The following is a 27,008-nucleotide window of genomic DNA, read 5'->3' as shown; positions in this document are numbered from 1 at the left end:
TTATAGCAATGCTTTGGCAAACCTTTGCCTTCACAGATAGACAGCTGGGGAGAAGCTCAGCCCTGGGAGCTGACTTTCCAGTGTTACTAATTTTCTCAAAAGGTCCCACTGCATCTAACACTGCCCAGAAGGGATGGGGGAGTAGGTTAATTACACGTTGGCTCTCATTTTCACCTCAGCCCCCTTCTTCTGCTATTAATTGACTTGCTTGACTTTTGCTATTTCCTGATCCGATTTGTATTTACTTACAACATGACAAAAAAAGGAACTATTTGGGTTGAAATTTTCCAAGGGTGATGTCTGCCTCAGGCAAAGGTGAAATAAAAAAGCTAATTCTGGTCAGCATTGTTTTTGAGTAGAAAGCCAGGGCAAACTGCAGTTTTAATAAGTAATAAAACCCTTCCCTTGCCATCCTTCCTCACCCCATCCTATCATCTACCCTCATGCCACATAGCAGCAACTTGGCTGGCGGTTGCAGCACCACTTGGCTGGTGGTGGTTTTCATGTCAAAGCTGTACGTATCACTATCATGTACATCGCCTCTTCCACCCCCACAAACAATCTGCCCAAACCTAACCACATGAAAAGCATTTCAGAAATCACCATTCATTCTTATTAGAGCCCTTCTCAAGCCTAACAAACAAATTTACACACTCAAGTTCCTCTCTGTATTGAGTGTTTTCAGACTGCTGGCTGGGACCATCCTTGCAATTATACCTTCCAGCATCCAAATCAAGAAGTAAGAACCTTCTTAAAGTGAGGTCACATTTTATGCTTTCTTTAGCTTATGAAGTTCTCCTTCCTTCCTGATGTCAGATGCTTGGTCCTTGTCTGGATCTGAGGGATGGGCACTCACCCTTCCTGCTCTGTGACTCAGGAGACCTGCATTCTGGTCCTGCTCTTCTGCTGTTGTGACAGATCTGTTAATTTAATATCTAGGTAGCCTTCACCAATAAAAAGGAAGTAACACACGTCAACTTAGAAAGATGTTAACAGGTTACACTTTAAAACTGCTGTGGGGATGTCAGATGCTCAAAGTGTCAAACCAAAGCACCTTCCAAGTCAGAGCAATACTGAGATGGTAGATGGAGGAAAACAAGAGGGAAAGAGCTGGCTGGGGTTAAAGCTGTTCTCTACATGGTTTCTTCCCAGATCAGGTAACTATGTTTAAGTATGAAAAATCAATGCTTGCTTTTTCCTCTGCCTCTTAGATTTGCTGCTGCTGGTGCCTGTCACTGCTGCTACTCCTGGCATTGCCTGTCAGCAGCTGAATGGAGCTGATATGACTCTCGCTCATGACACCATTGTCCCAGGAGGGCAAACAAGTGCCGTGAAAACATACTAGTGTTTGTCTCCATGCTCCTGCTACAGGGCCTTGGAAACGTCTAGCCAAGTTTATCTTCTAGCTGTAAAGGCTGGAATGAGTCACTTCAGAAATGTAAATATTGGAAAACAGATGAGTGTCCTCTCCATAGGTTAACTGCAAAGAAATGCTTCTGAGCAGTGGGCAATGGCTTTTTCAAGCTTCCACCCTGAAGTAGTGCAAACCTGGGAAGTGGAATGGGTTAACTGAACTGGCAGAGGCTTTGTAATCTTTCAATAACTAGTGATATATTAAAAAGGAAGAGCTGTAGCACAAAAAACCCAAGTCAAAGATAACTTCATTGTTTGGACTTCCTACCCATAATTTAAACCAGCTGCAGGAGGGACAGGGAAGTGCTGGTTTGGATATTCCTCAGGCTGACAACATCAAGGAGGCATCATGTCAGGAAAACTATCATAAGAGCATTTTACACCAAAACTGTTACCTTGGGGAGTGACAGGAGAGAGTGGTGAGAGCTGTATGCTATTTATTGTACTACAGAGATAAAAACAGGCCTCGATCCCTCCAACTCTCTGAGGGAGCCATTCATAAAGCTCAAAGATAACCTGGGATCAGTAGAGTTTGAAAAAGTTTTTCAGAATAATAATAACAAACCCCTCATCTCTCCTGCCCACATTCACTTGTCAACAGCCAAAGGGTTTTGAATACAGCATCTTCCTTAGGGGAATGAGAAAATTAAAGAACAGCCCAGAATGTCAGCAAGTTGGTGAGAGACAAGACTGAGAACCTGAAACAGAAATAAAGCAGGCCCGAGCAAGTAGAAATAGAGAAGAAGGTTTAATAAATAAAAGAAAAACTGCTTTACTTGATCTGTCCGTTCTCAGTGTAGGTGGTCCTATAAAACCCAACCAGGGAACCATTCAGCCAGCCTTGAAACTTCAGAGTGAGTATATAGGGATCACTTTCATCAGTGACAGAGAGCTCTGCTTCTGCCTTCATCACTATGTACTCTTGTGGCTTGTACCCAAAGCAGTCATTCAGAGCAATCTGCTGTCCTGAGGATTTCCGGAGTGTAGGCATTTCTGTAATCTTGGTCTCTCGCAGGTGGAGCCATAGGTAGCTGGTAGATTTTTCCAAAGCAATAGAAATACTGACTGTCCCAGTGTAAATGTCTGTCTCCATTTCAGGCTTCATTTCCAGATCATAGTGCACAGGCTTGACATAAGTGGGTAGCCTAAAATGTCTCCAGTCTCCAGACTCATCATTTTTAGGAGGACAGGGACCCAAATCCACTGGGGGAGGAGGGTTTGTTGGCGGATCTGTTCCCCCTGAAGGTTGCTGAGATTTAGGTCTGCTCAATCCCACGCCAAGCCCCACTGCAAGACCTACAATGACCACAACACCACAGATGACAGCCACGTGCTTTGTCTTCATGCAGTACCTCTTGGACTTCTCATCCTCAAAATCCATGCCCTCCATCTCTGCTCCCGGGTCTGTTCTCAGAGCAAAACATTAACTGTAAAAAAGCTTGTTAGTCACTTCAGCACTTGCATTCAGTAAACTCAGCAGACGGTTTGTATTTTAATTGTGTAGCTATAGCTGTTCTCTGCCTGTCTCCCCCACCTCGCTTTCCACGAGACAGTCAATTAATTAAAGACAACATGCATTTGGAGTAATGTGAATGATCAAAAGGAGTGCAGCTGGGCTGGGAGACGGAGGGAACTGACACAGAAGAACATTGTTCCTGCCGTGCTCCCCTTATAAGCAGCGCAACCCCACCCCCAGCCCCTCCTGCTCTAGCCTGAGTTAAATATAAAACAGTGCTATGTTAATCAGCAGTTAGGAGATGATCAGATGCCAAAGCCCTGTCAGCAGTGGTCAGAAAGAGTTTGCAGATAGAGATGTAACTGCTCCAAACCCTCAACCTTTGCCACTACCTCTTCCTTTTCTTCCCCTGCTGTGTCTTGTTTAGGTTTTTGAGGTTTGGGGTTTTTTTACTTTTTGCTCTTACTAGAAAAGGTTTCCTTGAACTTCCACCCTATAGTTTGTGAAATGACACCTCCAAAGTCTCAAAAATCCAGCAAAAATCATATACATCTTTCAAGGCCTTTTCAACTGTTTCCCCTCTTTTCCAGGCTCATTTACCTTTGCTGAGTAATTTGAGGCAGTCACGGGCAGAAGAATGCACAATGGAGCAATAAATTTTGATGACTGACTTCGAACTTTAAACCATGTCCAATTCCTTTCCCCCTCATAAGGCCAGTTTTCCAGGAGATTGCTCATAACCATGCATGCAAGCTGGTAGCCTGGGATAACATTGCCGTGTTGGTCAGCACAATTACAGCACTGCCTGTGAACCCTTGCTGCGAGGGACACTTCTAAATATGCAGTTATATGATTTATGTACTAAAGATCTAATTTAGCATTTACTGTATGTCATCACGATGTGGCACTTCATCAAAACAAATTAATTTAATAGAGTCTGATTCTGCTTGGGGGAACTTGGTGTAAGTAAGGCCTTGCTAGCCTGCAAGTGAGATGTTGCTAATGCAGTATGAAACTGAGTACAGCAGTAGTCTTGACCTTGTTTGATGCTGAACTAAAGCAACACTGTAGAACAGAAACCTCAGTCCCTGGATCTCTTAACCCTTTTTCTCTACTTATGGATCCCACTTGAGTGGATTGGATTTTTAATCAGGCACATCAGTTTGGCTTCATGCCTCCTGTTTTAGTTTATCAGGTGACAGATTAACATCACTCTTCACATCAGTTACAACTCTCTGATGACTTAGCCTCTTTTTTTTTTTTTTTTGTGGTGGATGAAGTTTCACCTGGATGGGTTGACTTATGCCCTAGAATCAGTTAACACATGTTCTGAGTGAGATGCACTGAATCAAAGAGGGAGCTTTTCCAGGACAGTCTATTTAGAAATGGATCTGCTCACAAGGTTTGTACTTCTCCCTTTGAAATATCGCCAGCCACCACGGGGAACTTTAGCCACCCAGTCTGCATCAGCACCCTTACAGCACACTACTATTTATATAGCATCTTGTTTTAATGGCAAGGTTTTCCAACAGGAGTTGAGAAAAGAAAAGTTCTTTTTTGCAGAGCATCAAGTTAACTCTTACTCAGATATTTTCAAAGTGAAAAACCAATGTAGAAAAAAAATAAAGCAGAAAGCTAAAAATCTGTTTCACATTATGTCTCTTTTTATTGTTTCCCATTTCTCTGTTGTGATCAAAACTAGATATGACATGGAAAACCAGTGCCTTTTAATGGATTGGATAAGAATTTAACTTCTAGCAACAGAGCCAGCATTGAAGATCATGGTCTTAACATTTAAAATCATTTCAGCTCTTTTGTTTTTATTGAACAGGACAAGGAAAAAGAGCAAGAGTAGATTTTAAATAAGACATCTGAAGCCAGAGCAGGCCATAAGTGATGAGATAGTAAATATATCTTGATTTCAGGCATGCTTTTTACATCACTCCCATTTTCATTCTCCTTAGCGATGAGGTTTTCTGTTACATTTTTAATCTGAAGGTGAAAAATGGTCTTTGAGCTTATAGACTTCAGAGCAGATTATTTACTGTAATTATGAAGAGACTTGCAGATTTCTTTACTAGTAACAATTACCTCCTTCAGGAAGAGCTAGAAAACATATGTGGATTAAGTGGTCCTAAACAGCAAAAATATATATATTTCTTATCCCAAGCCTTAAAAACAACACTAGGAGTAAAACCCATTACAAGCTAATGAGGAGCAACAAATGAATCAGCTCAACAAGTAGCACAGATTATTGGTGTCTTCTGCTCGTCAAGAGCAGTAATGCAGTTATATGCAAGCTCTAGCATGGATCTTCTCTTTATAAAAACTGAGTTTCAAGCGTAGTTGCTGCCAAAAATAGCTGTAATATATTTCTGATAGGGGTAGTTATGAGCAGACTTATCCCTCCCATATCAGAAATATGCGTTGTTCCTAGCTGACACCACTGGGGTCAGCTAGCAGCACTAAGAAGGTCCCAAGCTGCCAATGACCCAATATACATGTCCAAATATAAGACAGGGCTCAAATTGTTAATTCCTCTACACAGGAGCAATAAAGGAGGGCAGAGCTCCCAAAGGCAATGCCAGTACTCTCCCTGCTTGGCTGTATGCAGGTAGAAAGGGGCAGGGAACACGATCTGCCTCCCCAGAGAGGAAAGCACTATGGCTTTCATCAACAAGGTATATATGCTTTGTCTACCCTCTCCCCACGGGCATAAGATGATGAATCCCCGTACGGAAAGTGGAAGAAAGCTCACTCCAACCTGCTCTAGCATAAACTACAAGCATGACTGCAGGCAAGTGCTGACCAAGCTTGGAGGGGTTTAAATTGCTTTAGTTTAGTTTCTAGAAAACTGAAAAGAGATTAAAACAATCTTATCAGTCACCTAGACAATGCTAACACCTGCTATCATTTGTTTGGTATTGATTTTTAATTGAAGCAATTTCACCTTAAGTTAGGATTTAGTTCTGTCTGCACCAGAATTACCACACTAGCTTAATCCTGCCCCTTTGGCTACCTAAAATGGAGGGGCATATGAAGTCACCTTGTTCTGTTATGACCTTGCTGGTGGGGACATGTATGTGCCTGTAGGAGTAATATCCAGCTATCTTTTCAGACAACTACCAGGAATATAATGAATCCTAATTTTTATCCCTGAACTGCCAGCCATTCATTTCCCATATAATTTCCAATTTTAAGTTCAGAAAATGGAATAAAATTTCTGCAAGTGACAGCCAGGATCAGTGCTAGCACAGACCTGCTGTAGGCATTTGGGGAGAAGTCACATAGTCCCAGGAAATCCTTAACTGAAGCTGACAATTAATAAAGAGCTGCTCTGGAAAGCATCAAAGACAGGGAAATAAACGAAGTCTATTAAAAAAAAAAAAAAAAAACCAACAACAAAAAAACCCTCCATGCAATTCAACAAATGAAATTCCTCCGAGCCAAGTCCATCCTTGGAATAACATGAAACACTTACTGGGCCTATGCCAATGTGGTCTTTGGCTCCCTGTGTCCAGGGACATTAAGGCAACATGAGGGCAGCAGGGTCTAAGGACCTCTGATTTCCTTCTGTTCTCTGAGCTGCCCCTGCTATGAGATTTAGGGATAATAAATTGAGCCTCTCAGCCTCCATCAGGAGGAATTTGGCTCTTTTTATGCTAAACTAACACTCCTTGTTAGATTTGTTGTTGCAAAAAAAAAAGAAGGCATGAAGCAATCTGCTGTAGTGACTGCTTTCTGGCAGAACTGCAATTGTAGACTTCTCCCTGTGGCCCTCTACCAAAAAAAAGTTTAGGACATTAATTTGAGAAACGTGAAACTGATTGTGGTGTTCCACCAGGTCACAAATGAACTGTGTCAGAACTAATTCCTTTGTCCAGTGTTCTCCTATGTCTGTAATGACTGATTTTGTCTCTATCTTTGGCTTTGAACACCCTCTAGCAATCGTTAATCCCCTAGAGTACACGAGTCTCACTAATTACTGGCTTGCACTGGTCCTTGTTCCACTCACAATCTTTTCTTTGACAGTTTTTAACTACAAACCAAGTCCTTTTGGGTTTGTGTTGTTTGGAAATGCAAATGTATTAGACTGATTTGAGAAAGACAGTCAGGATTTCTTCAGTCATAATTGTTTGCCCATTTATATCTTTGAAATCTGGCCCCAGCTGTGGGGCATTGTTGGCTGCTGTGCCCTGGGAGGACTGCGTTATTTCCTGCAGCAGACTGATGAGCTCTGTATATAACATGCTGGTTGAAGCGCAGTGCAGTCCCACCACTTATTCTGGGTTCTTCTGTGCTCCCCCAGGAGGTCAGTGCTGGATGTTTTGTTCATCACTAGCATCAGGGCTGAAGGTAGTTACCTCAAAGCTTCTTCACAAGGAAGTACTGTGAGTTACCTTTAGCAGAGACTTTATTGCCTTCCTTTCTTTTTTTCCTGTTTCAAATTCCTGGATGTAGATTCTGTGCCTCAAAATGTGAATGTAATCTCATACTATTTGTGAAAACAAAGCAAGTCCATTTGCTTTGCTATATTGTATCAAGTCTTATCTTATCTTATCTTATCTTATCTTATCATTTAATCTGCTGCTGCATTGCTACCAAGATGAGCTTGCTTGGGTTCCATCATTCTAATTATTAACCTTTGATACAAAACCAGAATACTCTGGATGCTGGTGAATACAGTTCCAACTTTCCAATTCTAATGTGTTTTATTATTTTTACATTTTAGTATCCTATTTCTTGTCAACACTGGTCATTACAATAGTTACAGTTTATGGCTTTGCACTTCAAAGTCTAGCTTCCAATATGAAATTTCCTTTTTGTCTTTAAAAACATGCCTGAGGAGAGTTCTACTGTATCAACAAAATACAATTTAACTTATATGGACATTTTGTCAAACTCGCTCAATATACATTGTGTTTAAAAACTTCCTAAGCAAAAGTGAGAAAAGCAACAAGCTTTTACAGTGTAACCTCTAGGATACAAGAAGGGTCGGAGGGAGGATCCAGGTAACTACAGGCCTGTCAGCTTGACCTTAGTACTGGGGAAGATTATGGGACAGTTTGTCTTGAGAGGGCTCACATGGCATGTGCAGGACAACCAGGGGATCAGGCCCAGCCAGCATGGGTTTAAGAAAGTCAGGTCCTGCTTGACCAACCTGATCTCCTTCTATGACCAGGTGACCCACATAGTGGATGAGGGAAAGGCTGTGCATGTTGTCTACCTCAACTTCAGCAAGGCCTTTGACACCATCTTTCACAGAATACTCCTTGAGAAGCTAGCTTCTCCTGGCTTAGACAAGTGTACTCTTTGCTGGGTGAAAAACTGGCTGGCTGGATGAGCCCAAAGGGTTGTGGTGAATGGAGTTAAATCCAGTTGGTGGCAGGTCACAAGTGGTGTTCCCCAGGGCTCACTATTGGGGCTGGTTCTGCTTAATATCTTTATCAATGATCTGGATGAGGAGATCAAGTACACCCTCAGCAGGTTCACAGACACCACCAAGTTGGGAGGCACGGTTGATCTGCTCGAGGGTAGGAAGCCCCTACAAGGGAGATCTGGACAGGCTGGATTGATGGGCTGAGGCCAACTGTATGAAGTTCAACAAGGCCAAGTGCTGGGTCCTGCACTTCAGTCAAAACAACCCCATGCAACGCTACAGGCTTGGGGAAGAGCAGCTGGAAAGCTGCCCGGCAGAGAAAGACCTGGGGGTGCTGGCTGACAGCCGGCTGAATATGAGCCAGCAGTGTGCCCAGGTGGCCAAGAAGGCCAACGGCATCCTGGCCTGTATCAGAAATAGTGTGGCCAGCAGGAGCAGGGAAGTGATCGTCCCCCTGTACTCGGCACTGGTGAGGCCGCACCTCGAGTACTGTGTTCAGTTTTGGGCCCCTCACTGCAGGAAAGACATTGAGGTGCTGGAGCGTGTCCAGAGAAGGGCAACCAAGTTGGTGAGGGGCCTGGAGCACAAGTCTTATGAGGAGCAGCTGAGGGAACTGGGGATGTTTAGTCTGGAGGAGAGGAGGCTGAGGGGAGACCTTATCGCTCTCTACAACTACCTGAAAGGAGGTTGTAGTGAGGTGGGTGCTGGTCTCTTCTGTCAGGTGGCTGGAGATAGGATGAGAGGAAATGGCCTCAAGTTGCGGCAAGGGAGGTTTAGGATGGATATTAGGAAAAATTTCTTTGCTGAAAGGGTTGTCAGGCATTGGAACAGGCTGCCCAGGGAAGTGGTTGAGTCACCGTCTCTGGAGGTATTCAAAAAGTGCGTAGACAAGGCACTTCAGGACATGGTTTAGTGGGCATGGATGATGGTTAGACTCAATGATCTTGAAGGTCATTTCCAACCTAAATGATTCTATGATTCTATGATTCTACATATTGGGACACCAGCAGGCCCACAGGAAAACCAAATACTGCAGTTTAGAAATTCAGTGGGAAATTCCCTGAGAACTTCTGGAAGCATTTTCTCCTCTTAGAATGAAAAACTTGCTTTTCACTCTTCACTTTTTTTTTGTGAGTGAGGGTGATACCTTAGAAGACCACCTCTCTCCACTTGCAATTCAGAGCACTACTTTTAATCTGTCTGATATGAGTTACAGTTCCCTGAGGTGCCACCTCTGCCCTTCAGCACTGCTGTGCCATTCAATATGCAGTTGTATTGATCCGTTTCTATGTCTAGATAGCAGGGCATGAGAAGAAAAGCATTTTGATGGTGGAGAAGTGTAAAATTTCCTTCCTACCTTGACTGGCCCCAGCCTGAAACTGTTAACCTTCAGCGCAGGCTTATTTGTACTGCTTTCTCCTCTAGAAGCAGGGGGAAGTTCAGAGGCCAAATAAATGGAAATGAAGCATTAGTCAGCCCAGTAATGATGTCTGCTCAGCATGCAGTGATAGTACTAAATCCAAGTATGATACTAACTTCATTTTGCAGGTAATGGAGATTATGGTGGAAAACAGTATTTTCAGCTGAAGGCATGTTTTCACTTACAGTAAATTGTGGGTTTCTCATCTTACCAGAAAAGATATAGTGGAAACAAAAGAAGGCATCAAACTAACTGGCAAGACAAACAGAATGGAAGGATCAATCATCCTTTTAATCACTAAAAGAGATTAAGACACTGAATCTTGCTCTCTTGCAACTGTGTGCACTGGGAGCAATTCCCTAACAGTCAATAGCAAAGTGCTTAAGAATCTGAAAAAAGAGCAATAGGATATGACAACACTGTAAAAATAATGGGTAGCTTAGATTAAGATAGTTTACCTAAGCCATAATATAATAGCAAGGAAATTCATAGAGCTTTCAAAGGCAGTAAATTTTACACAGACTAGAAGAAAACCTTTCATGTTAATCTCACATACATCTCATTCATAGTGGCATTCGTAGTGAGGGGCCATAGGTGCTGTGTATGAAGCATCTGATGCAAGCCACTGAGAAGCACAACAGTGGACTGAGAAGATTTCTGATCTGTTCTGCTATGTAAACTTATGCAGTCTTTTGCTGCTGAAGGTGCAAGTCACAGAAAAATAATTGCTTGCATGATTTTAGTACCAGAAAAGTCTCATAAATGAGGCCAAGTTAATGGAAGAGGAGAAAACAGTTAAACATTTTTGCTCATTTGGAGATGTAATCTCAGGGAAATTGTCTGTCAACAAGTATTTAGGTTACTTCCAAGTCTGTTACCTGTTTCATTTTCTTGGCCAGGGTGATGGGGCTGATAAAAGAGAAAACAATTGCAGCAGCATAAACTGTTTCATTTACTATTATATAAAAAAAAATCCTCCCCCCTTCCCTGTTTGTAAACAGGATTGTAGTTACATTAAGGCATTTGAAAATGAATCAAGAGACTGGGAGATGAGAGAAAGTTGACAATTATAGATCTGGCTTCCTTCCCTTCCTCCCCCCCAGTTAAATCTATTTGCCTGCAAAATGGAAGTAGAACAAGCTATGTCGCTGGGACTTCAACTGCATTTACTGCATCTGTTTTGCCCTGCATGGAATATCTCTCTCTTTCAAAGACTAGCTCTGTTTTCATCAGTCCTTACCTCCCCACAGCCACTGCCAACAGCTGCTGCAGTGATTGGGTAGAGCAGGAGCTAGACACGGATCAGTTGACTGATTCCCAGGCAAGTTCCTAAATCACTCACTGTGAACACTCTTTCACAAACAGGCATGTATGTGAGGGGTGCTGAGGTATGTGCACTGGCATACCAGTCAGCAAGTTTGCCTGAAAGGAGGTGTCACATTAGAAGGAGGGCTCTGACACAGCTAGTGTTTATTTGATGTTATTTGGGAGTCATGTCCTTCAGAGCAACAATTAGTCAAATGTTTTCACACAGAAAGAATACTATAAATTATTTTGTTCTATTTTAGCAAACCTAAGCTGATCTGGGAGTTGACCAATTTTATTGGCCAACAGTAAGTGCTCACATCTAAATTAATTTTTATTATGAGCAGCAGCAACCAAAATAGTAGGTGTTTCTACACAAGGATGAGGACATCTTTATTACTCAGCATATAACATGTTATTTTGAGCTCATATGCAGCACTACACATTGCCAAGAGCATAAATGAACAGACCAGCAAAAAAATTTAGCACTTGGTAAAGATTGCACTGAAGAAAAAGCAGCACAAGCAAAATTAAAGAAACCCAGGAATTTCAGATCTTACTGGTGATCAAAGCAATATTTCCTCTTCCTTTTAAAACCAGCTAAGGTATAGCGTCCTTTATATCCAATACCAAATGGAGCCAAAGAAGCTTAGAGTTGGGAAATAATCAAATAATGTCTTGGGTTATCTGGATCCAAGTCAAGATTTTAACCCCTTGTCCAAGACCTTCCCACTGAGAATCAGATCTCAAATGAGATTGGATGTTATGCACTAATTCACTTTGAAGTTTTTAGGATCACTGCCTTTGCTGTCCATGGAGAAGTTTAAGCACTGGTGTTTTACAGGATAAGCTACAGGATGGGATATTGTTGTACAGCCAGTTATTTCCTGCATGGCCTTCTTTCACTTCTTACTTTAATTCACTTTTTTTCTTTTCCTTTTCCTCAAACCTTAAGAACTTCTTTCCAAGACCTTCTTGCAATAGAAGCCACAAAAAAAATACCAACAAACCTAATAAATGAAAATGGGTATAAAAGACAACTTTTCAGCCTCTGTCCTAATGTCTTTTAGAAACACATACTACTACCTACATATGCTGTTTTCAGGCTATTTCTGGTTCCTTCTGAAGTCAGTAATAACGTTTCCATTTACTGCAAGAGAGACCAGGAAGTAGAGCAGAGAAGTGCAGGCCTACATTTATTAGTATATGTGAGGGGAATATTTAGACATAGGATGTTTGATGCTTCTTCCTTACAGAACTTTTTTCTATTTATATACTTACATTCAAGAGCAGCTTAATGGTTTTAGATGGAGTAGAGTCTTGGTCCTTGCCCAGAGAGTGTATCTACTGGTATTAGACACAAGAAAAAAGTAGGGCACTAAAAAATGGAAAGAGAGAACGAAATGAAGTAATAGGACAATTATATCGGCATAGCCATGTAGGCAGGTAGGTATGTGCTATTCATCTTGATTATTTGTAATCCAACATGTGTAATTCATATGACATGATAGGCTCTCATTCTGTTGGTTTGTTTCTTATAATGATACAGGACTTTAAATGAAGTTCTTTTAAATTAAATAATTCCATTAAAATATCTGCTCAGCCGAGAACAGCATTTACTGGACTCTCAGACAAAGCAATCGCCAGCTGAATTATCAGAACTCATATCGATGGTGCAATCAACAGTGTTTTTCAATTCTGATGTATGAGTCTAAAGATTAAAAAGTCAAAGGACAAACTGTTCAGCACAGTTTTACAATGGTCATACCTTATTTTTCCAGGAAAAGAAAGTTGTTTCTGAAGCATATACTTGGGGTAACAATAAAGCAAGGTGCAATCTGCTTAACTCCTCACACCTTTAAGTTCCATGTGATTTTTAGAATGGAAATAACATTTTTTTGAGAAAGATACACTACTACAGCGATACAAAGCAAGAAAAAGCTCTCTCAGAGACAGAACTTCAATAATTTTCTTAAGTTTATATAAAAATTTATGCCTCAAGTTGACTATGACATAAGTGCATCTCTGTACAAGATCTGAGTCTGTCTACTCCAGCTGGAGAGTCAGCAGTTTTTTTCCAAAAGCTATGCCACCTTCTTTCCATCTAGTTTGGTCTGTAATATCTCTGTTATTGGCAGAGATGCTCAAATCTTCAGGCATGGTCCATAGGAGGGAAAAAGCTGGAAAAGGAGCTGAAGCTAATCACAGGTTATGGAGAGGCTCACAACAATACTGTCTTTGTAGTCAACTACAAAGTTGTTAATATAAAAGGACATTGAAACCTATTTCCATCCCCCAGTCCTTCCTGCTTACTATTCTAATTGTCCATTATCCCAGACCAGGACAGATACCTGAATTGTTGCTATTCTGGGTATATTTTGCCTAGATTGCAAAGGAATGCTTCTGACTATGTGGAACATATTAACAGTGCTGGTTTAACAATACCAGGTAAAAACCCCTAAATGTTCTAGACAGAGAAATAGAAAGGCCTTTTTCTTCTTTGCAAAGGTGGGGTTCGGTTTTCTTAACTCTTATCTTCCTCTAAGAGGTAGCTGCACATTTGGTGCTGGAGAGAAAGCAGAGTTCATAGCCTTGCCTTCAGACAGACTCACTACAGTTTAACATGCTGCACAAGTTGTTCCCTATTGTCCTGTGGCAATATTTTGGCACACACTCAGCTGAGACTCCCAGATTCACATGAAGCATTTAAACAAGAGGCCCAGTTTTTCAAGTGCTTCCTAGTGAACTTAAGCATCTAATTTAACTCTAAATCTTAAAAAAACCCCACCCCCCAAAAAAAAACCAAAACCCAAAAAACCAAACCCAAAATTGTAATTTAATTTAATGTTTTTGTGAAGAAAAAGCGAGAAAGAAGATAGGTATTAAAAAAATAAAAGAAGTCAGCACCTGCTTTCCAAGGTTATCCCGAAAGATTACATGTATTACATGCTGCAGCTTTGTGCTCCTGGAATCCTATAAAAAATGGTGTTATACCCCTGACTATATCTATGTAGACTTGCAGGCAGAAATACAGCCTCATTTTAACAGAAAGATGAGTTCTGGTTATGCTTGTCTGATCATTTGGATTATTGCCATTGCCACATTGAGCAGGCTGTCTGTGCTCACGTTGTGCCAGCCCTTCCCTGCAGTACAGTAAGACTCGGGACCTTGTGTCTGCTGTGATATACTGAAAAAGTCCTGCAGAGGGGAAAGTTGTTACGTTGCTTCAGGTCATGCATGTGACCAGCAGCGGTATCCAAGCCAATTCTCTCTATGGCTGTTAGTGCTTTTTATCTGATGACTGTAAGTGCAGGGCTCAGAGGAGGACTCTGATATCTGGCTCTGTCATTCCACCAGGAAATAAAATTCAGCACTAATCCCGCAGCCTCACCCAGGGCAGAACACCCAGCATAGCAGGGATTAGAGCGATTGTCCTGAGCGGTGCTGATCCCACATTCAGCCCTGTATCACAGTCCCTCTGAGTAGCTAAGTGGGATACTGTCTGTGCCAACGAGGGATACTGTCTGTTCATACTCTCTGCTAGCCAAGTCCTTGGGAACTAGCTCAATTCAGACAGACCATCATTTCTACTGTCTCTGATTCATTTCTGCAATGCTAAATACAGTGTCTCCTCAAATGCTTTGCATTTCTCTTTTGGGGTCAGTAAAGACCTTCACCCATCAATGCCTTTTGCCACGGGAAAATTCTAAAACTCAGTTTCTCGGGTGTTTTCCAGCACGTTTGCAGCTTTAGGAGTGTCAGAAATCATTGTAAAAAGGGAAAGAAAGTGCTTTTATGCAGCAAATCACTAAAGCTGCCTCCTCTCTGGGAACAGCATGAACTAGTCTCTTAAATACAGTTCCAAATCCCTTGATCTGCTGGGATTTACGACCTCACCCAGAAAGCAAGAGGTGAAGCCAGGCAATGACCAGGAAGCAGAGGAAACAGCCTCAACTGCTCTGAATAAAAGGGCTGGGAAAAGAGTGGTCAAAGGAGGTGGTGGCTTAAGGAACTTGCTTCCTAAGGTGAGGCCTGATGGCCAAGTGAGATTTCTGTGTATCTGCTGTGGAGAATGGATATATGTAAAAATATTTCCCTGGATGGGCAGTTAATGAGGCAACCTGGTTGGTTTTGGTTGGTTTATTTTTGGCACCTATGTGATTCAATGACAGATGTATAACACTTCACGTTCAATTCACTTGTGCTAACTTTACACACACAGCCTCTCATGTCCACCTCCCATCAACATAAGAGCAGCCAGGACCAGACCTGTGTTTATGCCTGTCCCCAAAGCTGTGTGATTATCTCCAATACTTTAGATGATCAAATTCCAAAAGTTGTGAGCTAAGTGACCCAGCAGTGGTAGAAATATGACTCTGAGGGATTTTTGTATCAGATTATGATTTACTTTCCTGTTCCAGCAAGTGGAAACCCTTGCCGTTTTCCTGAGCTGCCTATTTTAAAAAGGTGGCTGTTCTCATATAGATAAGCTTCCATTGTCTTACTCTGGGGCAACTTCATTGCTCATTGATAAATAGGAACAGATGTTTCACTCACATACCAATGAAGAACAGGTGTGGAGAATAAAATTATTTCCTCCTGATTTAGTATTGTTTCCCTTTTTTCACATTAGCTTCTCTGTGAAGATAATCCACTCCCCTGTTGGCTAGCCACTCAGGCTGGAGTGGAAGAGCCAGGCTGTGCTCCTTCCCATGCGTGCTGCCCTGAGAACATCTGGATTTAACACTCCTGTTCTCTTCAAGGCCCAGAAGTATGAAACAGATGACTTTTTGCATCTGTATGAAGGTGGCAGTGAGGGAACCTGAATCAATATGCCTGATTATGCAAATGGTGTCAAGGTAGTGTCCTGTTTTAGACTTGTGCTGATAGATTTGCAGTATTTTGAGTATAGGTAGCCACAGCTGTTGACTCTAAGAGCAGCATGTTACTTAAATGGAAACCAAGTATTCATTTTCAGAGGGATTCTTGTACTATAGTGCTGCAATTAGTCTTCTAGTTAAACAGGTTAATAATTTACTCAGGATTCATCAGTATATTTTGAAATGCTAGAAATGGTTCTATCTTATTACATGTAGTTGGACTTTATTCTTTCATCAGGAGTGGCTTTAATGGTTGTCAAATTACACAGAAATAGCATTAGTGTTCTCACGTATGGAAAGTGGTACAAGTATAAAAAATAGACTGATATGAATGTTTATTATCACAGAAAGATTTTTAAAAGTGACCTTCAGCATAATAACCTTGTATGAACAAGGCCCTAACTTTCAAATGTTATTTTGTTTGGGAGATTACCCAGCACATGACTGCTAAATTCTCTGCTTTAGGTGCATCTTTCAGTGATTGTTTTTGTTAAAAAGGAAGTGACAGGCTCTTAATGCATCTGTATGACCTCTCTCTATTCATGTAAACAGCAAAATGATAACATTTCCCTGCCATTCCATTCTGAAGTTAGAATTTTAATATTGCTAATACTTAAGGTGTACTTGGTCATTCTGGTTCTGAAATGTACTTTTTATGAAGTGAACTGTGCTACTTCTTTTTACAACCTAGCTGTTTTTAGAGCCAGACTCCAACATTTCATTGCTACATAACTTAAACTGTGCCACTGGCTGTGCTCGATAGCTCCAAGTTACTTCTCTGGAATGAAAAAGGAACCTACTCTATTAAAATGCCCAAAGTACTGACATACACAGGATTCATTTGCAAGACAATATACAGGCACCCAAAAGTTTAGCTGTTCAGATCCTTCATGCTTATTCTGATCCAAGAGAAGTACTGTACTTTCTAGAATATGACTGTGAGGTCCCAGTTCACACTTTGCTGACACTATTCCTGTTGTGGTCATTTTTTCAAAGCAGTGAGAGGTACACTCGCCTCAGTTGCTTTCTCATCTCTTCTGAAGTTGTCCTTCTCAACTCTGTTATGCCATGACTGTCTTTGTTCAATCTTTGAGTCCTGGTCAACAGTATACCTGTATAGTACTTCTTGTCAAGGTCTTAATTTTGTCTGTCTTGGTATTTTCCAGTAGGCAATGCTAACGTTTCTCTCAAAGAGCTTTCAGGAGGGAGTGCTTGCAGAAGAGAGGTGTTTAGTGGAGATGCTTAGAAGCCTTTCGGCATGCACAGGGCTAAAGTACTATCTGTAGTGGCAGTTCTTGCATGGTGTACAGTAAAATGGTAAAACTCATATTCTTTAGGGAAGAGTTATTAGCAAAAGCCTGCAGGCTTTTCATATCAGACTACACAGCAGGTAGTACAGCTTGTCCTGCCATGGAATGTGGGGCTCCAAACTGGAAAAGCATGCTGGTACTCTGGGTTAGCAAATCAGAAATATCATAAGTAGATTAAATTTTTACTGGGGGAAGAAGGATGTCTAATGAAGAAAGATTCATGTTCACATTGACCAACTGACACGAAACTGAATGAGAGTATAATCTGAGCAATGAGTAGAAGGAAAGTGCCGTGAACAAAGGCAATGTGCATTTCATAGGAGCAACATGAGACCTCTTGTCTTGCACTGCTTTAAAGAATAATGAAGTTACCTGACATACCATTTTTTTCTCAAGTTATGCTAATGATGATTAGTACAGTGCTTACTTTTCATGTTCTGGAAGTTTCAGTGCAAAAAGAAGAAATCAGTTTACCATAAGTATGTTGGCAGTTATCAAAGAAACTTTCACAATTCAGGAGACCTGAATACAGTAACCTCTTAATAAAAATCAAACCCAGTGGTCCTATAAGATATTCTCCTGTTATTACTATGTCTGGGTACAAGACAGCTGTTACAAGACTTCAGTTTCCACAATCAGAAAGTTTCTGGATTAGTATTTAACTTCTGCCCAGCCCCTTCACTGCCTAACTTTCTGTCAGAAAGAAGGGTACAAGAGCTCCCATTAACATTATAAACAGAAGAGCCAACATCCTTGGAGCCACTTGTAAAATCGGTACAATGATGTAACTTTTGAATTAATACTTCTTTCCACAGCGTATGTGTGGCAGCATCATGAGATGTCACCCCCATTACTGGTAGCTTATAGCTCAGCATATGAAGGCTTCTGCTGAGATTTGATATTTTTATGCAAGGTACTTAAAAACAAGCAAACCAATGACAGCTCCAAATTCTTAAGTAGTGTTAACTGAAGACAAAACAATAAAATGTTACATTATACCATAAAATGGAACATAATAGCATAGCCTTGGATTTTGACTACAGGTAAATATTGCTGAAAATATTTTTTCAACCCGGAAGCATCTTAGATTTTAAGATTGAAATCCTTTCTCCCTCCCTACTCCATCTCTAATAGAAGGTTTGCAAAACTTTGTATGGCCACAAAACAGATAATTGGCATGTTTCAAGAGTGACAGTTTTTCCTCAAACACTAATTATTTCCTTGGCTCAAATTTTGGACTTCAGAGTAGGGTGCTTTTGGTGTCAAGGAAGAAGCTGTCTTTCCTCAAGCAAAAGCCACAGGCTTCCTGATCATAGCACCAAAACCTCAGCATCCCTTGAGGAAAGTGCCCACCCTTAAAAGTGAGATTTCTGACAGAATGCTAAGAAGTCACCACATGGGTGACTACTGTGATGAGGTAAGGCTGGGGTCTAGTTGGGAAGTCAGTCTACAGTGTGAGAGTCCTTGGCCAGGCACAGGCTGTGACAGAGCTTGAAGAAGGGAGTAAAAGCCCAATCTGATCCTAAATAGGGCCTCAATAGGTAGGGGTGTGGGTCCCAGGTGAGACTGGTCAGGGGCATAAAGGTCTGTTAGTGCACTCAGGCCTGTCACAGAGGTGCAAAAATGGCTTTTGTTTCTTGTAAAGCATTGAAATGGCTAGTGTGTGTTGGGGTAGGGGAGTGGGGGTGAGATTCAATGTTTCTAACAGTGCCAAGAGATCTTGAACAATGACTTTGATAAGGACTTTTTTTGATGAGGAATAAAAAGGGAAGCTTTGCCAAAATGTTGATTACCATGATCAGCAGCAATGACTTCAAAATAAGGAAGGAAAAAATGAAATTGCTTGTTTAGCAGCAAATAGGAAAGTGCTTAGCAGGAGACTCCCTTAAGAAATTCATAGTACCTTTAGCCAGGCAGCACCTGCCAGGATCTAAGTTACAGATGAGACACGCACCAGAGATAAGAAAAAGCAAGGCTAGTGAAAGGCATGATGCGCAAATGACTTTGATAACTATTTGAAAAATATGATAGTCGTAGTAATTTCTGCATGGCTACTGTATATGTGGAACAGCATTACAAAAGGATTCAACTTTGTAATGACACAGTGAATTGGAAAACTAGCATTCCCACTTTAGTGATAATTTGTGGTGGGTTGGACTATACAGCACTGAACAGAGATGCTCAAGCCAGTTCTGAATGACCTAGTAGGCAGAGTCACCTACCTAATGTGCTGTATTGTTCCTGTTTCAAATTAACTACCTTGATTATCCTGTGTGGCACAACAATGCAGCTGAGAGAGATGTGTCAGAGTGGGTATAAGAATTCAGGATTCCTTCTTAGGAACCTTGCGGTCTTTGAATATCTAGAAATGACCACAAAGTATGCTTTTGCTTTGGTACTATAGGATAAGTAGGTACAACAGCTATAAGGTGGGTACAACAGCTGAGAAATCAAGACTATCAGTGGATCTGAAAGAGTTTGTGAATGCACTTTGCAATTTCTTTGGGCTGCAGAAGTGTCTGGGCTGGCTGAAAAGAATAGCTGCTCGCAGGGTATGCCTCGTCAGGGAGCCCTGGAATTTGCAAGGATGTTGAAAACATGTGGAAGACACAGGCACCACAGAGCTTCTGTGTGTGCCACATAAATAGTGACTTAAGACACCTGCTCTGGGGAAGAAAAAACTTAAGTTCTAGAGTGTGTTAAGACTTCAGGGCCACAGGAAGAAAATATGCACAGGTGCTGTTGGACTGTATACCTGTTATATTCCACATGTGGGACACACCTTTGGGGGAATCCAAATGGCATGCACTGTATTAGCAACATGGCCTGGAGAGGAGGGAATTGTTCAGCTCTTGGTACCTGCAGGAAGCAAGGACTGCATGGATCGTTGCTTTGTAAGAAGCTCTGTGGGGGCTTTGTTTCTGACATTCAAATGCAGTAGCTGCAGGAAGAGGAAGAAAACAGATCCTGCGTGTTCCAAAGGGTGTTCCAAAGAGTTCAGTGATGGGACTAGCTAAATGGACATTGGAACAGAAGCGGCAAGGGAGGTAAGAGTCTTCCTGTGCATCCTCACTTCCTCGCTCACATGGCAGCTGGGAATAACTTGGCCTTTGATATCTGTCTGCTGCTGCTTAATAGACAGTACTAGTACTTACAGTGAGCATAAATACAAGCTAGGTCAGCTCTAACCTTATCAGAAAAATTGGACGTGTTTTCCATTGTTAAATAGCTCTTCCAAAGGAGCCTGGCTGCTCACATCGCTCCCAGTATTAGAAATTAAGTAAGTGCAATAGCTGGTTTCCAAGGACACTAGACTTCCTTCACTTTTTGCATTCTTCAGACTCTTTGTTCCCATTTTATTATTCATGTCACTAAAATTTCCCTTGTTCCAGTACTGGACTCCAAACTTCCAAAGTGGTTTTTGGATTATACATAATCTACGCAGTCAGATGTTTATGCAGTCCCTTCTAAAGTCTTTAGTGCTCGTTCTCCCTTCTTTCCTGCTTTTTATTTTTCCTCATCAGAACTATTTTATAAGCTGCAATAATCAGGCCCAGTTTCATTGTCTACAACAAATGTTTTTGTTTCGGCACCTGTTCCTCTCCTACTGAAAGGGCAGGGATGTATTGGCAGTCAAATGCTGATGCTCTGCTTTGGTTTCAGGGCTTCTGAGCAAAAAGTTTTAACAACAGTGGGGTTCTGTCACATCAGTGGGAGCAGGATTTGTTATTCTGAAAGTGTTGGTATCAGGAAATGCCTGCCATATGTTCCTGGAGGCAAAGTCCTTTTCTTACAGTGTGGACAGAAGTCATCATTTTCTACCTGTGCCTTCCTCTCATTCTAACCTTGAAGATGTTTGCAGGAAAGAAAATGAAGCTTCCATTTAATTAGTTATCTGATTGCAAGATTTTAATGATCTTTCCTGAGACTAATTCCCTTTCTTCTAAAGCACAGCAGCACTGCAAAATAGATAAATGCGTTATATGCTATGAAATCTACCAATACCAATTATTTTTGATCAAAAGGCACCTGTATGGCATGCATATGATTACTGCACAGGCATTTACATGTGAGCATTTTCTCAGACTCATGACTGCAGTAAAGACGGGTCAGATTCTGTCGCTGTTACACCACTTGAGATACCAAGGAAGTAGAAGACTGATGTAAACACTAAGCCTGAAGTTCCTGTTGAATTGCAGAACTGTCAATGAGAACAGAAGCTAACACAGATACTTGATTTCAAAAGAAGAGGTGTACGTTCTTCACCGAAACTGTTCTGATTTAATGGGATCCTCATCTGCCTCCAACAGAAAGTTCTATTTACCATCTACCCTCTGGAAGCAGCAGCTCTTACATCCCAGTATACCTCAAGTTTGCTCCACTTTGCCTGAAAGCATGCTTATAGGTTTCTGACTTCTATGTGAAAGTTATAATTTATAAACATGCAAACTTAATGACTGCCATCTTAGTCTCTTAGCTACTGCAGTGACAAACGTGTTACAGCACCACTATATTAGGCATGCCTATGTTCAAAATCTTTACCTAATAAATGGCAATATCTCGACGGCCTCAAGATTTAGATATCAACCTTATGCACCTTAACAGATAATTGATACCCTCTATTGCTGAACTTACAGAAAGTCCCAGTGACTGGGAAAATCTGATAGTTATGGAGAGCATTGTCCATTCTTAAGGCTAAAGTGATAGATGAACCCAGAAAAGGTCGTGGTTATATGAGCTGCTCAGTCATAGATCTCCTTTGAGCTTGGACAAATTGCAGAACACCTCAACCTTTCAGGGCTTCAACAATGTCTAAAGTTTCCATGGATAAACATACATGGAGAAACTGGACTGGGACCTACAAGTGTGACTGAAGTAATGTGATGTTTTGTCATGTTGTAAATTTGTGGCTTGGATACCAGTAATCAGGCTGATACGACTGACAATTGGTTAAGATATTGCTCTTTCTATACACTTTCTTGGTAGCAAATAAGTGCAGTTAATTGCATGGTGTATGCAAGCTTGTTTGAATAAAGAAAATGCTATTTATTCCACGTTTGCACACATGAGCTTCTGTGTGCATGAGAGCATGTGTCTTCATTTAAACTGCTCTGCTAACTTATTACCAGGTCCTCTCTTTGCAATGCATTTGACAGCAAAGATTCGATCACTGTTATTAGTGCTCAGCTACCTTGGAATTGTGCTGGGATATGACACTTGTGCCTTAGTCACTCGGAAAATTATTGCAAGACTCTGCTTCCTGGTCCATATCTAAGGAAAAATTATGTTAGCTTTACATAGCCCTTGCCTTTCAATTCTTGGATTTTGAATAGTAAGTTCTTAGGTAGATATCTGTGTATCGACAATATCTATTTTCATATGATGGTCTCTATTATTTAAATTCTTAATTACTCATTTAACTGCAGTGCCTTCCTCTTTTCATTTCCAAAGTGTCATAATGTGATGCAGCAGAATCACAAGAAATCTTCCTTTTTCATTCAGCTGTCAGCTCTCCTTTGGCTGGAGAAGGACTTAACTGGAGGACATCCCACTTATGGTGGGATGATATGGTTTCATGTGCTGCAGCTGGCAATCTGATTTTGGGGAGAAGATGAGCACTGGGTACTGTTTGCTTGTTGTGGCTGATATGGGGCTGGGGCAGACTCCTTGCTGGTGCAGGTCACTGTCCAAAGGTGAGGAAGATGTCTGAGCAGAGGTGAATGCCAGAGAGGTACAGGGGCTGTTCGCTTCCTGCTAACAAAGCTGAGAGTTGCTGATTATTAGTACTGCTGTGGACTAGTATTGAATGTGCTCCTTTGTAAAAGGTGAAAGGGGGGGTCCCTCAAGAGATCAGGGCACCCCATTACCTGTGTCTGTATTTTATGTGCCTCTTGAACACTGCCCTCTCTCCTATGCTGTCAACTAGCTGAGGGACATGTTAGCTCTGAATCCAAATGCAAGGGTACAAGAAAATCTTCTGGAGGCAGAAGCTTGAAATTGTACCATTGTTGCCATGCTAAAGCTCTGATACTTATTGTTAGATTCTTTAGATGCTCTTACAGCACAATAAATACAGAGATATTTGCAGATGCAGAAGGATATTTCCTACATGTTGCAAAGTAAGTTATATACTCAGAGCATCAATTTTTCTGTACTGTCTAAACTAAATAATATTCATATAGTACAGATTTGTATCAGAAAATTCCATTTACTTCTTCCATACTTTAAAGAGATGTAGTCTAGGTTTAAAGGATGTAATAATGTTTAATCTAGTCAGAGTAAGTCCTGCTCCTTGGATATCCTTGCATTAAAGATTGGTATTATTGCTGGTACAGGTTAGTCTTACAAAACTTAAAGGCAGCCATAAAAACTTTAACCTAAGTTCAGAAAGTTCAGCTCAGGAATAGCCTCTACTATTACAACACTAAGAAATACAGAGGGAATGGTGAGATCAGATCAAAATTAGAGATTTCATCTGTTCTTTAATTTCCTGCTGACATCAGTTGGCAGGGAGATAATCATTAACAGGATTAATGCAGTAAAGATTATACCATCTATGTGATATTTTTTTACTCTTCCCCTAGCATGACAACCTTTAACCAACTTTCCCTGGTGAAGACCAATTTAGATAAAAGAGGAGAACTGCAGGAAGTATTCTGAGGCAAGGGTCTGTTTCTTTGTCAATCCACTTTCTTCTTCCTGATCTCTGATTTTGCAGTCTAAGGGCTTGTATGAGCTGCATTCACATCACTCATAGTATACAGCTACTTCCTTGTGGTAATGGCCTTGTGCAGAGGCAAGGCTTCTTATCATCAGTTGTGGGTTAATCTAAAAAGCTGGAATCCTCATCACAGGGGTATGAAAGGGTCAGAGAACAAATTGCTGGTAAATATTCTTGTTTGTGTTTCCAGGGACCTTGGTGAAAAATATTCTCCTTATCTTCAAAGGAGTTATTAGTGGCTGCTCAGCTTCCACATCTTTAGTAGGCACCCCAGATGTAATGGGCTCATAGTGGGATCTCATTGAAACAAGCAGTACTGTGACCTTGCTGGGAAAGAACCAAAGTCCTCTAAACATTGAAGAGGAACCAACAACTAATGGAATATTGTTGCTGTTTTTTTTCTGAGATTGCCAAAAATTCAGCGACAACAGTCACATTAACTTTAAGAGAAATAGTCGAGAAACCCTTGTTCAGAGAGGTTTGTATCACAAATACTAAAGCTGCTTCAACTGGGGGAACCTTGTGTGTCTGAAACTTACATGTTTCTCTTACAAAGAGCAATTTTAACACCATTTAAAGACTTAGTTCTTTTCCTCATGTCACTAGTCTTAAATTCAGATGCAATGTAAGGAATTTTCTTCTGTCGTGTGTGGAAAGAGGTGCTGGGAAGCAAGATCTAATATTGCCTTAACATCTCCTCACAGGACTGGAACAAAGAAGGATGTGGACAACAAATGGTGTTTTATCTTTAAGGCTCTGTAAAGTCTTCCCAAACTGGGATGAAGGGACTGTTTTAACCTCATCCCTCCTTTTTTACCTTGTTTCATCCTCTTCTGTGATTCTAATTAATTTTATCTTAGTGAGATCTTTTCCTTATTATATCTCTTAACCTCCGGCCCATAAACCAGAAGACTTTATTAAAGTCTAATGGGGCTTTTAAAAGATTCAAAGGTTTGAATAATTATCAAAACATTCCATTCTTGCAACAAATTTTACAAACAGGCCTTTTCTAATACACTCCTAATCAGAAAAATTCAGTGGGTGTTAGTCATAGGCCAGCTAACTTTGGTGTATTCCTAACGAGTTCTGTTAGCCTTCAGGCTGGGGGCAAGATCCATAATTCTTCTCATTCTTGCTAATAACGATGACCCAGTTCAGTTATTTGAGAAGAAAGAGGTTCATCACTACCTCAGACCATCGTCTCAGGATAGTAGAGATGGCTCTGTTTGTGTGTTTGATTTCTTGCTGTGACACAGGGAATACTTTACTACTTGGAAACAGGCCTTCCTCAAAACAAAAATTGTGACCATTCCAGAAGCTATTTTTTCTAAATTATTGAAATGACAGGAATCCTTCATTCTGACAAGGGTCCCTTGTCACAAGGGCCTGAGCGAAGTTCTTATGTATCCCCAGATATTGCCAGTTGAAGATGGTCTGACAGTCGGTTTCCCAACAGTGCAGAGGCAGAAGTGGTTAATGCTGTGCCCGATACCAATCTACACCTGGTGGTCATGTAAGATATGACCATCTAAAAGACTGAGTCTAAAAGGTCTACTATGACAATAATAGAAATGTTACATTTCTAACACTCGGACTGTATGGAGTTTGTCACCCTCCATAGTGAACGGGCCTTTAGATACTAATTTCCCTTGCAGACAATAAGTGTTGTTAATCTGCATCCATACAAATGAGATGAGAATTTTCCTGAGAACTCTGAAAGGCCCAGAAAAAGCAAGATGCTGTTATCACAGATTATGCCTTTTCCTTCAGATTATGAGATCAAGCATGTCCTCAAGCAACCCTGTATGTCATACAGTGGTGGTGACATAGTGATATATTCTGGCAGACTACATGGCAGTACATACTTAGCTGTTGGAGCTCTTGTGAATGGACTACACAGCCATACCCCTGGAGGCAGATTAATATGAATTATTTGTAATAATTATTGTGACCACAACTATGAAGAATGGCACTGAGTTTTTCCTTACTGCTTATGCAGAATAGAGCTGTCATAGACATTTTATGGTCAGTACACTTTGAATCTTATGTATCTTGCTATAATTATTGCAACAGAAGTATTCCCACATGAATATTTAAGAAACTGCTTTCCTTTGGTATTGTATGACATTTGCATAATTACCACTGAAATTTGTGGCAGATTCAAACTGTCAAGCCTGTTTACATTGCAGTGGAAAAGTATTTACTGATCCGTACAAATGTTACATTTGCATCTGTAACAGAAAACGCATACCTCTTCAGTTTGCTAATGAGAAAAATTATACAACTGGTTAAAGAAACTTTGTCAGAGGTAGAGCTAGCTGGCATTTCCCATATCCCATTAATGTATGGATACACTTCTTTCCCCCCTGGAATTTCAGTCAACTCTGAGAACATGTTGTTGAGGAAATTGAGTGGTGCCAGAATTTATATGAAGTATTAAACCCCAGGCTTCTGAGCTGTTGACTTACAATAGTCACAGTCTCATTTGGCTGGTCAAGTAACAAGTACAGCATTAGTACAGGAGTTAAAGCTAGAAGAACAAAATAAACGGGACATTGTCCTGTTCTTTAAAGGGCCAAACACTTGGGGCTGAGAAAGGGGGCCAAACAGTGTCTGAGAGAGGAGGTGCTGAGTACCTGACAGGATTTAGCACGAGGACACTCAGCTCTCCATTAGAGCTGTTAAACTCCTGACTGATAAACTGGATACAAACCTGCAGTCAAACTGTGCAAAGCAGGTCAGGTCCAGTTAGGTTTATTGGCTTAGCCTCAACAGAGATCAAATGAAGCAGCGCTGGTCCAAAGCTGGCTTTGAGAGACCATGACCTCAAACCTGGGGGAACATGATGGAGCTATACACTAAGGGCTCTTAAGAAGTCAGAACAAATCCAGATGGATTTGGTCCATCTGTTTTGGAGCTGGCCATGCTAGATCTCAACTGGTTTCCTGCAGAGATTCAGCATCTTTGGCTTGTGCTCTTATGTTAAGTGCACAGGAGAAGAAATCAGAGCACTTGGCTCCAGGTCAGTCCAAAGAGTGGAGCACTGGCTGCAGCTCAGTCTTCTAGTTTGGATGCAGAAGCAAAATGATGCACTCTGTAATTGCAAAAAGAAACTGCATTACA

General features: G+C 41.1%; 1 protein-coding gene and 1 long non-coding RNA gene across 3 annotated transcripts in view; one reads left to right on the top strand and one right to left on the bottom strand.

The window, feature by feature from the left end:
- The window catches only part of ENPEP (glutamyl aminopeptidase), a 36,587-nt gene extending 33,560 nt beyond the window's left edge, over positions 1–3,027 (bottom strand). For both annotated transcript variants that reach the window (XM_075032953.1, XM_075032964.1), the window contains exon 1: positions 2,190–3,027. In XM_075032953.1, coding sequence (XP_074889054.1) covers positions 2,190–2,803 — 614 coding nt within the window. In that variant the 5' untranslated portion in view covers positions 2,804–3,027. The remainder of the gene's footprint in view (positions 1–2,189) is intronic.
- LOC142033215 (uncharacterized) overlaps positions 1–27,008 on the top strand; it is a 58,576-nt gene that overhangs the window by 28,734 nt on the left and 2,834 nt on the right. The window lies entirely within an intron of this gene.

This window comes from Buteo buteo, chromosome 1 (genome assembly GCF_964188355.1).
Source record: "Buteo buteo chromosome 1, bButBut1.hap1.1, whole genome shotgun sequence".
Taxonomy (NCBI): Eukaryota; Metazoa; Chordata; class Aves; order Accipitriformes; family Accipitridae; genus Buteo; species Buteo buteo.
The sequence above is the reverse complement of the archived record's forward strand: the minus strand, read 5'-3'. Positions and strand labels throughout refer to the sequence as shown.